Source organism: Vipera ursinii (genome assembly GCF_947247035.1).
Source record: "Vipera ursinii genome assembly, chromosome: 2".
NCBI lineage: Eukaryota > Metazoa > Chordata > Lepidosauria > Squamata > Viperidae > Vipera > Vipera ursinii.
Genome location: NC_139513.1, coordinates 233,734,164 through 233,747,009, shown reverse-complemented (window position 1 = coordinate 233,747,009; position 12,846 = coordinate 233,734,164). Strand labels below are relative to the sequence as shown.

The 12,846-nt window shown below is 45.1% G+C and overlaps 1 protein-coding gene across 1 annotated transcript in view; it reads left to right on the top strand.

Annotated features, from left to right (window-relative positions):
- Positions 1-1,332: 1,332 nt before the first annotated feature.
- Positions 1,333-12,846, top strand: part of HSD17B3 (hydroxysteroid 17-beta dehydrogenase 3) — a gene marked incomplete at both ends in the record, with an annotated part of 28,867 nt that continues 17,353 nt past the window's right edge. The window contains 3 exons of the mRNA XM_083351167.1: positions 1,333-1,463; positions 10,750-10,979; positions 12,586-12,632. Of these exons, the coding sequence (XP_083207293.1) occupies positions 1,333-1,463; positions 10,750-10,979; positions 12,586-12,632 (408 nt within the window). The remainder of the gene's footprint in view (positions 1,464-10,749; positions 10,980-12,585; positions 12,633-12,846) is intronic.

Here is a 12,846-nt window from a genome sequence, read left to right as displayed (position 1 = left end):
CTTACTAAGATTGATATTATTACTTGCCTGGTTTGAGCACTGTTGAGATTTTATGGTTTCGTCTACCTGACTTCCAGTGTAGTCTCCTTTTAGTTAGTAAAAGCTCAAATACTGACTATCGTTAATCAGAGATTAGCAATATGGGTTTCTGTCCATAATCAGAAGCTTCAGGACTAGTCTAAACTTCATCTGGAAAAGCAAAGGGGACAAATGTAATCCCAACTCCTTTTTTTAACATGGCTAGGATCAGATAATCCCATGTGCAAAGGACTGCCTGCTAATACTATGTTGGGCATAAATTAAACTACTCATAAGAACTCTTGTCTAAAGTATAGCTCTAACACTTGCTTTAACCAAGAGTGTGCGGTTAATAAAATTTAGAATATTTTTTATTGGCCAAGTGTGATTGGACACACAAGGAATTTGTCTCTGATACATACAGTATACATACAAACAACAAACTGAAAAATCATAAATAAGATACAATCATAAATCATAAGATGCAAACAACAAAGTGATAAATCATAAGATACCAATGGAAGAAGGTGATAGGAAAGATGAGAAGGATAATAGCAATACAGCTCAACTACATGAGTAAATATCTTTTGGCATAAGGCAGTGCTGTGGGAATTAGGTGTTTAGCAGAGTGATGGCATGGAGGGAAAAACTGTCTTTGTGGCTAGTTGTTTTGGCCTGCAATGCCCTATAAAGGCATCCTGAGGGGAGGAGAATAGGAATAGGAAAATAATAACAGAAGAATAAAAGTTACAGGGTATAGTTCCCAGCTTTTGTAAATCTCCAGGCATTGTTCTTGAGATGAAAAATTAGCTCTCTTAAAATGGAAAATTATGGAAGCTAAGAAAGAAAATGGGAAAACCTGCTCAAAAAGTAAGATAGTGAAAGGGGAAAAAATCTGTAGTATTTTGCTTTGCTTGTCGGTTCCAAAAGATCCAAATGGGATATCAGATGTCACTTTTCCCAGGTATAGCCAGTGACAATGCCAGCTGTATGCAAATGTTAGATATTTGTCTTGAGCCTTTTGTCTTTTGGAAACCACTAAAGTTATCTCTCTGCTTAAGAAAAGAAAAAGTAAAGCAATTGGGAGTATGTAATACTGACTAGATTATTTACATATATTGACTGCATCCACCACATACCAGACTGAGTCAAACTTATTATATATTTAAACTGTAATTGAAAGAGAAGACAAAATAGTGTACCAAATCTATTCATCAGTAGCATTTTCAGAGACATTCAGTCTGACATTTTCCCCACTGGAATCTCCCTTTTAACATTGACTCATACATACACCCAGGATGTCCCATGAGGAAAATGGCACATTGCCTTCATAGACGTGGCGGCAGTATTCAGCTCAATACCCAGAAACAAGCTTTGGGAGAAAATCTCAGCCTCTTCCATTGGCTGATACCTTCTTGTGAAGAACCATACAGTGATGGTGCATGGTGAGTTTGATAGGCATCCTTTATTCACCATCTCATTTATTCAGAAAAGGATGAAACAAGATAGTCACAACACAAGTACAAAATTGGCAGAACTGGAATCACATTGTTGCAATCAGTGCTTTTTTTCTAAAAAAAAAAGGTGCCGGAACTCAGAGGTGCTGTCACTGGGAGCGATGCCGGTATCATGATACGGCGTCACCACACATCCTTTGCACTCCCGCCCCTGCGGCTTGGAGCCACATGCTGCGGGGATTCCACTTCCCACAGCTGCCATGGGGATTCCCCTCCCTGCAGTTGCCATGCCATGGCCCGTGCTGAGCCCCCACACAGAGCTGCTCTGAACCCCGACCCAGAGCTGTGTTCCTCGTGGCAGTGGTCTCCTGTGCCAAATAGCCTCTTTCCAACCACATCCAGAAAAATTTGTAACAAACATTGGAATTCTCAAGGCCATGTTTGGTATTTCCCAGCAATCTGTTATTGGAAGGAAAAAGCAATCCGTGCTGTGTTACTGATCCCAGAAAAGCATTTGCATGTATGCAGGTATCCTTAGGGTGCCATAGTTATGGATGAGAAATATTGGTTGCAAAGTTGGCTTTTCTGGATGTAATACAGATATTTTGGACTTATTTTTGTTTCTTTCCATGTTTGATATTTTTAAAAAGACATATGCTACTGACTACACTTATGCACATATGTAACATCTTTTGCTAGGATAGATGACCACTGCTTGTCCAGAATGTGAAAAGCGAAAGATTGTGACTAAACAAAATTTTAATGTACAGATAATACCACCAGAAATTATTTTAGTCTTTTTAATAAATGTTATTGATGTTAAGCTCACCATGGAAAACATCATATATTGTTATGTATATACCATATATACTTGAGTATAAGCCGACTCGAGTATAAGCCGAGACCCCCCAATTTTACCCCCAAAAACTGGTAAAAGTTATTGACTCGAGTATAAGCCGAGGCTGGGAAATGCAGCAGCTGGAGGCTGGATCCCCAGAAAGACGTCTCTGCTGAGATGAGAGAACGGGGTGGCAAGCCGCCGAGAGAATGGGGCGGTGGAGTGCTCTGCCGAGAGAATGGGGCGGCTTGCTGTTCTCTCGGTGCAGCACGGCAGAGGCTGGATCTCGCGAAAGAAGTCTCCGCTGAGCGAGAGAATGAGGCGTCTCAGCGCCCATTTTCTCGGCGGAGACTTCTTTCGGGGGATGCAGCTTCTGCCGCCCCTTTCTGTCAGCTGCCCAGCTGAGAGAAGGGGGTGACAGAGGCTGGATCCCCCGAAACAAGTCTCCGCTGAGACGAGAGAACAAGGCGTTTCTTTCTCCCCCCCCGCTTTTGCCGCTTTTGTGTGTGCGTGTGTGTGTGTGTGTGTGTGGCCCATCTGCAAAGCTGCCGAGGAAGAAGAAGCAGGATACTGGTTGAGGGGGGAGCGGCAAAAGCGGGGGGGGAGAGAGAAACGGCTCCGCCTTTGGTTCCCCCTCCTAAAGCACAGGGGCGCTAGAGAAAGTTTGGAGTTGGGTAAGGAAGGGCAAAATTCAGGAAGAAAAGTGGGGCGGCGGGCGAACGGGAGACCTGTACAAGGGGGAAGGGGAACTCTCTGCTTTTGTGCGTGCGTGCGTGCGTGTGTGTGTGTGTGTGTCCCATCTGCAAAGCTGCCGAGGAAGGAGAAGCGGGATACTGGTTGGGTGGAGGAGGCAGTGGCGGCGGCGGAGGTGGCCGCAGCACCGGCAGCCTTCCGCTTTTGCCGCTTTTGTGTGTGCGTGTGTGTGTGTGGCCCATCTGCAAAGCTGCCGAGGAAGGAGAAGTGGAGGAGGCAGTGGCGGCGGCGGAGGCGGCCGCAGCACCGGCAGCCTTCCGCTTTTGCTGCTTTTGTGTGTCTTTGTGTGTCTCCTTCCTCGGCAGCTTTGCAGATGGGACACACACACACACACACACACACGCACACACACAAAAGCGGCAAAAGCGGAAGGCTGCCGGTGCTGCGGCCGCCTCCGCCGCCGCCACTGCCTCCTCCACTTCTCCTTCCTCGGCAGCTTTGCAGATGGGCCACACACACACACACACACACACACACACACAAAAGCGGCAAAAGCGGAAGGCTGCCGGTGCTGCAGCCGCCTCCGCCGCCGCCACTGCCTCCTCCACCCAACCAGTATCCCGCTTCTCCTTCCTCGGCAGCTTTGCAGATGGGCCACACACACACACACACACACACACACACACACACACACACAAAGCAGAGAGTTCCCCTTCCCCCTTGTACAGGTCTCCCGTTTGCCCACCGCCCCGCTTTTGCGCTTCCTTACCCAACTCCAAACTTTCTCTAGCGCCCCTGTGCTTTAGGAGGGGGAACCAAAGGCAGAGCCGTTTCTCTCCCCCCCGCTTTTGCTGCTCCCCCACCCAACCAGTATCCCGCTTCTCCTTCCTCGGCAGCTTTGCAGATGGGCCACACACACACACACACACGCACACACAAAAGCAGAGAGTTCCCCTTCCCCCTTGTACAGGAATGAAAGGCCCCCCGAAGGAAGCCCAGCCTCTTCACCGCACCGATCTGCTGAGGAGGAAAAAAGCTTATTTCTATTGCCACGTGCAAACTAAATTAAAACAACTTGGGAAGCTCGCCCGTGGGCTGCATTTAGAAGGATTTGGGGGCTTTTGTGATTTGCTTCGCCTACAAGTGCCTTAACCACGACTAGCCCATGGCTCCAATTCAACAAAAAACGCTCTCTCGGTGCCTTCCAGATGTGCGAAGGTCACCCTGACTACAACCAGCCTGGGATTTGGAAAGGCTTCCCAGGTTATTGGGACAGACTGGCTTGAATACTTGGGGTAACATTTTTCAGGAGGAGGATCCTTATGTCCACCCCAATAGGGCATCTTCCCCTCACAAATCTTCCCTTCCCTTCCCTTCCAAGCGGGAGCCCCGCAGCAAATGACCAGCGTTTGGACAGCGTGTGAATGGGCGAGCGTCGCCGTCCCCAAACAATGCAATTCCTTGCAGCGATGCGGACAAGAGGGAAAGGAAGCCCAGCGGCCAGACTGCGCTGCCTCTCCAAGGGCTCCTAATGGCTTGCTGCCCCGCGTGAGCCCGCTGGCTGACGCTGGCTCGTCTCTCTCTCTCTCTTCTTTCTTCCCTCCCTCGGCCTCCCCCTCCCCCTTTTCCGGCTCAGCCCCACGTCACCAGGAGACCAAAATGGGGACATCATGGCAGAGCGGAGGAGACACAGGAAGCGGATCCAGGTACCGGGCTGGCTTATCTCCTCCCTCTTTTCGCAACCGCTCTGCGGGATGACTTTCCCTTTTCCTTCTGGCTCACCCCCCCTCCCCCACCCGGTCACCCTTCCCTCCCTCCTCCCCCTCCGCCTCCTCCGAGGCCGCCGCCAGTCAGCATCTCTCCTACCGTTTTTGCGGCTTTTCCGTCGCCCCCGCCACCGCTCCCCCTTCCCCGCAGAGCCGGCCGCATCCAGCGCCTTCTTCCTCTGGAGGGAAGCACCGAAGCCTCGGCCGCGCGCAAGTCCTCGGTAAATTTTTTTTGTTGACTGGAGTATAAGCCGAAGTGGAGTTTTTCAGCCCAAAAAGTGGGCTGAAAAATTCGGCTTATACTCAAGTATATACGGTACTAGGTTAATTATTTAAAGACTGAAGTGCAACATAACTAGATTCTAAATAATCTATTTTTCAAAACACACAGCAGTCCAAACAGTAAAAGTAAAGTCCAAATTAAGAATATTTCATTCTTAAGAATTGTTTAAAGTGGTTTAGTTGTAATAGATGGTTATAGATTCAAAATAGTTTTCAAGAGTATGTACAAAAGATACTATTTTTTTTCTAGCATCAGCTAAATTAGACATATTACATTGAGAAAAATGTTTCTCATTTCTTTCCTACCTTTATTGATTTCATTGCAAAGATGTTAACATAGGAAATAGATTATTTTGTTATCTAATTTTACCTTCCAACCCGGAGCCGCGGGTTGCTGACCCGTGAAATAGAGCATTAAATCAGCATGCTTACCCAGTCCTAACGGTCAGCAGCCTCCTCGCGTCTTTGCAGGGCGGTGCCATCTTTGTCAAACTCGATCTTGCACAAGCGTATCAGCAGCTATCAGTTGACAGGGAAACAGCCAATGCACAGACCATAGTCACCAACAAGGGGGCATTCCGGGTAGACCGGTTGCAGTTCGGAGTTAGTGTAGCTCCAGGCATCTTTTAGGAGATCATGGAGCAAACGCTCAAGGGCATCCCAGGAGTATGCCCTTACTTCGATGACATCCTTATTGCAGGGAACAATGAGGAGGCATTGACTGAGCATTTACAGGCTGTGTTGTAAAGATTCAGGGCTGCAGGCCTCAAACTTAAAAGAGACAAATGCAGCATTGGGGTGACAGAAACTGAGTTCCTGGTATTCAGGATAGGTGCTCAGGGCATCCATCCTGCAGCATCGAAGGTGGAGGCAATTAAAGGACCCCCCATCCCCCAAAACAAGGCAGAGCTACAAGCTTTCTTAGGTCTACTCAATTTCTACCATGCATTCTTACCCCATAAGGCATCCATAGCAGAACCCTTACAGAGACTCCTGGATAAGAACACTGCACAAGCACTGGACAAGCACTCATGCCAAAAGTTTCCAGGCTTTAGAGGACCTCTTAGCGGGTGATGCCACAATCACTCATTTCATAGAATCTAAGCCCATCTGCATCGCTTGTGATGCATCCCATTATGGAGTGGGCGCTGTCCTAAGCCATTTAGAAGACAATGGGAAACAAGTTCCCATTGCCTACTACTACAGAACATTGTCAGCGGCAAAGCGGAATTATGCCCAAATAGACAAAGAAGCCCTGGCGATAGTTGCTGGAGTGAAGAAGTTCCATGATTACTTGTATGGCAGAGAATTCACCGTATTCACTGACCATAAGCCTCTACTACAGACATGTCAAACACAAGGCCCGGGGGCCGGATGCGGCCCGCGAAGTGGTTTCATGTGGCCCGTGAAGCCATCCTGGAAACAGTGAGGGAACGGCCCCCACTGCCTTGGCCCTGGCCCAGAGACCCTCCTTCTGCCAGAGACCCCCAGATCTGTCCCACTCCTGCCCAGGCCCCCATAGGCACCCTTGATGCGAACGATGTAGAGCTGGCCATGCCCACCCAGTAGGCCATATGCACTCTAGCCATGCCCACCCAGTAGGCCACGCCCACCCTGGCCATACCCACCTGGTCCCCTGAGGGCAACCACAATACTGATGCGGCCCTCCATGAAATTGAGTTTGACACCCCTGCTCTACTAGGTCTTTTTACCACAGATAAACAGACCCCCCAGAATGCTCAGGTGGTCCATTTTACTGTCAGCATACTCTTGCAAGCTGGTCCATAAACCAGGCAAGGAAATGGGCCACACTGATGGGTTAAGCAGGTTGCCCTTAGCCAGCACTGAACCCGATCCAGCTCCCGCATCTCAAATATTAGCATTGCAGGATCTCCCTGAGTGCCCTCTCAGTGCAAAGGACATTGCAGCACCAATGCCTGCCGAGAAAACACTGAGTAGGGTACAGACGTGGGTGAGCAAAGGGTGGTAGGACAAGTCCCCAGGCCCGGAGTTCCAGGCATACTTCATCAGGCGGCACGAATTGTCTACACACAAGGGTTGTTTGTTATGGGGGTGCCGTGTAATCATCCCGGAGAAGATGAGGGACAGAGTCATACAATCTCTCCACGAAGGGCACCCCAGGGTTGTGAGAATGAAGGCTTTAGCCAGGAGCTACCTGTGGTGGCTAGGGTTAGATAAGGCAATAGAGGAACAGGTAGCTGGCTGTTATATCTGCCAGGGGTCCCGGCCGGAACAGCCCCATGCACCAGTCCACAAGTGGGAGGACACACACACTCCCTGGTCCCGAGGCCATATTGACTATGTGGGACCATTTCAGCAACAAACATTCTTAGTGGTAGTGGACAGCCACTCGAAATGGTTGGAGGTGGTACCAGTAAGTAGCATGACCACAGGGAGGACGATCCAAGTGCTCAGGGAACTCTTTGCCACACATGGCCTCCCTGACATGTTAGTCTCGGATAACGGTCCACAATGTACTTCCACGGAATTCCAGGTGTTTACGAAGACCAACGGGATTAGACACGTCATGACCACCCCGTTCCACCCATTGTCTAATGGAATGGAAGAGTGCATGGTGCGCACAACCAAAGACGCTCTGAAACACATCATCCAAGGGGACTGGAAGCAAAGGTTAGCACAATTCTTACTACACCAACATACCACACCCTGCACATCAACAGGAAAGAGCCCAGCGGAACTACATTGGGGCAGAAGACTCATAACAAAACAAGACTCATAACTAGACAGACTCCACCCTGACAGAGTGGCTGCTGACACAGACCAACCCAAACCCAACCCCCCCAGACACCTAGACATTGGAGAATTGGTCTGGGCAAGGAACTACGGCTCTGGGCATGCATGGGTGCCAGGGGAGGTGGTTGAAAAGACGGGGCCACTGTCGTTCATTGTAAGGGTGGAGGGGGGCCGTCAGTGGAAAAGACATATAGACCAGGTCAGGAGGAGAGCTCCTGAGAACATACCAGGAAGCACACATCGGGCGGGCCCAGCGGCGCACTCCAGCCACCCTGACCAACCACACACAGAAGAGTCCAGCGGGGATGCTGATCTGTGGACAATAAGACCAACACAGTCATGGCATCAACAGGGCCAGGGGGACCGGGCACCAGAAACAACCATTGTTCTGGGGTTTCCCCACACTCTGAGGCAAACCAGCAATGCAGATAATACCACACAGGACTCAGGGGGAACACTAAGGCGGTCAGGCCGGGAGCACAGGCCCCCGGCCTACCTCACAGACTATGTGCAGTCGTGAAGGAAGCAGGGGGTCAACAAACAAGTGTAAATAGTTACAAGTGTAATTAGTTATGTTGGGGGGGGGTAAGCTCACAGTCGGTGTTGACGGGAGGGCAGAGGTTCGCCCCGAGGCCTCTCGTTTGTGGAGTTCCTCAGGGGTCGGTTCTCTCTCCCCTCCTGTTCAACATCTATATGAACCGCCCTGATTCCTATGGGAGAAGGGTGGTATATAAGTCTAATAAAGATAAAGATAAAGATAAAGTGGATTGGCATTGTCTGTTCTTATGGGGGAAGCGGTGTAATGTATGGGTCTAGTTACAGTACAAGAACTACAGGAGGCGCTGTTGCTGGACAGCTCCGGTAAGGAGCAGCACTGGAGGGAAAACCACGAAAGACTATTGGCTGACCGCCAGGCAGGAAACCAAGGTTTGAACCTATTGGTCAGTGCCCACCTGGACAGGTATAAGAGGACCCAGGTAACCCCAGTTCCCCAGTCTTTGTTACTACAACCTGCCATCCAATAAAGATTCTGTTTGCAGCCATCGCCTACTCATCTCATTCCTCCACGATTTAACAGTGGGAAAATTTGCAAATATAACAAATGCTCACTGAACCAATAGCTTGGAGGTTTACATTGTTTAAATAGGCAAGGCAGTGAATTTATGAATGCCAGCCTTTGTTAATCCTGTTTTAGATGCTTTATTGCAATGTAATCTATTTTCTATGTAGGAAGGTCATCCTTCAGAAGAATATGCTAGCTTAATTTTATACAAGACTCTATTTGCTAGAATAAGCTCCTGAGAAATATTCTTCTATAAACGTTTATTGAAGGTCTGTTTAGATTTTGCTTTATATCTTAAATTCATCTGCAATTATATGCAGGAAATACATATCTATTGTATAGTCCATGAAGGAAGCAAGACAATATGGCATCTAAGCTGGCTCAGGAATTCTGGAAGTTGAAGTCCATGAGTCATAAAAGAGCCGAGGTTGCCTACCCCTGGCCTAGTGGGATTTTTGTTGGGAGGATGCCTTTTGTGGGAGGGGGGGATGTATTTCCAAGCATCCAGCAGGTCAAAAATTTTGCCTACTCACCTTTTCTTGCTAAATTCCATCATCTGGAAGTGGTCTTATGACTTCTGGAGGTTCCCCAAGATACTCTCAGGGATCCAAAATTATTTGCCAGCCTATGTTGAAAAATTATACAATATTAAAATCCCATCAAATAATTGTGAGTAGCAGTAGTGGCAGCAAATGCATCCATTTTAATTTTTAATACTGATAAATATAGATAAACATAACTCGTACAAACAAAAACTAACCTCCATTATTTTTTAAAAGTGGGAAGGGGTCCTGAGAGAGAGAAAAGTGTAAGGAACACTAGCCTAGCACAATGTTCCCTGATCTTGGCCACTTCCAGATGTGTGGTCTTCCATTCCAGACAGCCTGGCCATTGCTGAGAAATGTTGGAAATGAAATCCATGTATTTAGAACTTGTCCAGTTTTGGGAAAAGAGCCTGATAAGCATTATTTGGGGGGAAAATCCATGATCAGATTTGCCACATTGTGTATGGGGCTGTGGCTTTTAATAAATTGAAAACAGGTTATCAGTAAGTGAAGCTCTGACAAGGCAATAGAATAGTATTTTTCTTATCAAAATTGATGCCCATTTTCCACCCTGGGCCCTCCTCATAATAAGTCCATGCTGGTAAGAAAACAACTTTGGATTTCTGGGTTCCATACTATCCATGCTGTTTGAGAGCTGAGCTAATTTATTGAATGCTCAAACACCCATGCACATCTCTGTACACATTCATACATCATAATAAACAAGCTCATATTCTCTACTGTGCTCCTGCTGAATCCTGCCCGTTTGGCTGCTCATCCACAGTGCTAGTTCTAGTAATATTAGTAGTAACAGTAATGCTACTTATCATTCCATTTGGAAGAAAGGTGTCATATGGATTGCAATCCTATATTAGTTACCTAACGTATTTAATGAGATTTATTCTTGAGCAGAAGATTGCTCTGTGACTCCACTAAAGGATGCTGCCAGAAACAACTGCAAATTCAATGATGATATATAAAAATCTTAAATAGGGTTAATGCATTTATAAACAAGGAGATAACAGTGACCCTCAGTAACAAATTGATAAACCAGATGATCATCACCAGATGATGATGACATCATGACAGCTTCCATGTGTTAGGAGTGAGCTCATCCCAAGATGTTATTTTTGTAAAAGAAGAAAATTATCAAGTTGGCTCTGGAAACTCATGTTTTGGTTTGTTTGTCTTCTATACTCTTGCATATCAGGACAAAGACATCATTTTGTTATTATTCTGAGTGTATTCCATGGAACAAGATTCAAATGACTTGAGAAGTTATGATTGGGCATATTTATTTCTCTTCTGCCAGTTCAGCTTTCAAAGCAGTTGTTGGTTGGAAGAGAGGACAGTTTCAACACTTGTCCAAGCTCTCCATTTATCAATTTCTCATGGATGAATTACAGCTGCTGCTTGCTCTCCTTGGAGGCATCTGTTGTTCCATTTTCCTGCTAAAGTGCATTTGGTTTTTGAAGTATTTTCTTCCTTACATATGGAATATTTTGCCTTCATCTTATTTTTGTTCAATGGGAGAATGGGCAGGTAAAGGCACCTTTGCTATTCTTATATGCCAGTGTGGAGGGAAAAGATATTAGCTTAGTGCTGGAAAATATCATTTCTCTCTAAAAGTCTGGAGAATTTGAGAGATAGGAACTTATTTCATTGTTCTGAGACATTGCTACAATATTCTTTTCATTTTCTTTTTTTACTGCACAGCATAGAACACTATTTTCCTTTATTTGGAAAATGTTTAAAATGGGCAAGTAATAGCATGGAGAGCTACAAAAGGGGTATTTGCTTGTGTTATGCAATTTCATAATATTTTTAATACTAAATGTTCTGCTTTTCAAGAATGCAATTGCTATTTTGTGTGTATACGTGTGTATATTTTTGTTCCAGCACGATTCTGTAGCTGTCCTCATTTTCTCCATGCAGATAAATTTTCTCTTGTCTAGGCTGTAGTTCTTTAATGGTGGGATGCATAACAGAATAAGACTGGAATTTTAACCATGAATAATAAGTATCTTAGATCATCTGTAAACATATAACTGCCATTCTTGGGAAGAGATGACCATTTTTATTATAATAGTGGGACTTAGATTCTTTGTTAGAGGTATTGGATGGAGAAGACATAAAACATTGAGAACCACTGGGTTTTTTTAAATTTCTCATTTGAACCTGCAAGTATCCTCAGAAAAAACAAACAAACAGCTTATCTTACTAGACGTTGGTAGGATTGTATCACAACTATACCAGGCTTATGATTACTGAACTGCCTCAGGTTTTCTTTTTCCTAATCTCTTACAATTTTCTACATTGTATGAAACTTTGCTACTCTTGGAAGGAAACAAATATAAGCAATGTAAGCATTGTGAAATTAATTTGTAGTCCTAAGTGCCCTGCCCTAGGAACAAGTCTTATTGAAAGCGTCATATTCTGATGTTCGGTAATTAAGAAACATTAGGGCATTTATACAGATATTATTTCCTATGTCTATATAAAATCCCATTGAATTCACCAATATTTATTTTTCAGTGAAAAGGGACAGATTTTTACTTTTAGATATATCATGATTGGATATCTTATTCCCATATTTTTTATAAATAATAGTTTCTCTGCATGAATTTAATTATGCACGGAATTTCTATACTACTGTACAGCTTCTAGTTTAGATCTGTTATTATGTCCAGGTGAAGAATTTTCAGTGAATTTTACTGAGTCCATATCTTCCTAAAGCAGAGTCCAAGAAATTAAGTAGTAATTTACTTCCTTCTGATTTTTGATATCCAAACTGTTACTATTTTTAGGACAATGTCTGTCTTCCAAACTCTCTTAAAGTGCAGCCTTTTGAGTAATCTCACTTGGTCTTTCCACTTTCCAGCAAGTATAGCCCTGGACTACAATTTAAAGAGATTTCAGACAAGCAATTTGATTGATGCATATTACAAAACCAAATCACCAAATTCCCCAGTTGCTGCTATTTCAAAACTAATGTAGTAAAAAACTTTGTTCTAATATAAATTAGGTCAAATGCGTTTGCTAGGCCCCTACATGTTTTATCTCTAAAGATGAAAGTGAAAGGAAAATATATACATATTAAGATGTATAATAGGAATAAGATAATTAAACATTATATTCTTTTTTTTAGTGGTCACTGGAGCAGGAGATGGAATTGGAAGAGCCTACTCATTGGAGGTGGTAAACATCTATTTCATGTGTACATTGGGCTTGGATAGTTTAGAATACATTCTAATGTGCTGTGTAAATAGTTTATCATTAATACTGTGCCAAAATTCTTCTTCCAACTTCTTGAAATATTTTTTCCCTTTCTTGAAGAGGCGTCAGGTTTTTGTTTTTGTTTTAGCTGCTGTAGCTGCTGCTACAGTAATGGTATTTTGGGTTGTATATC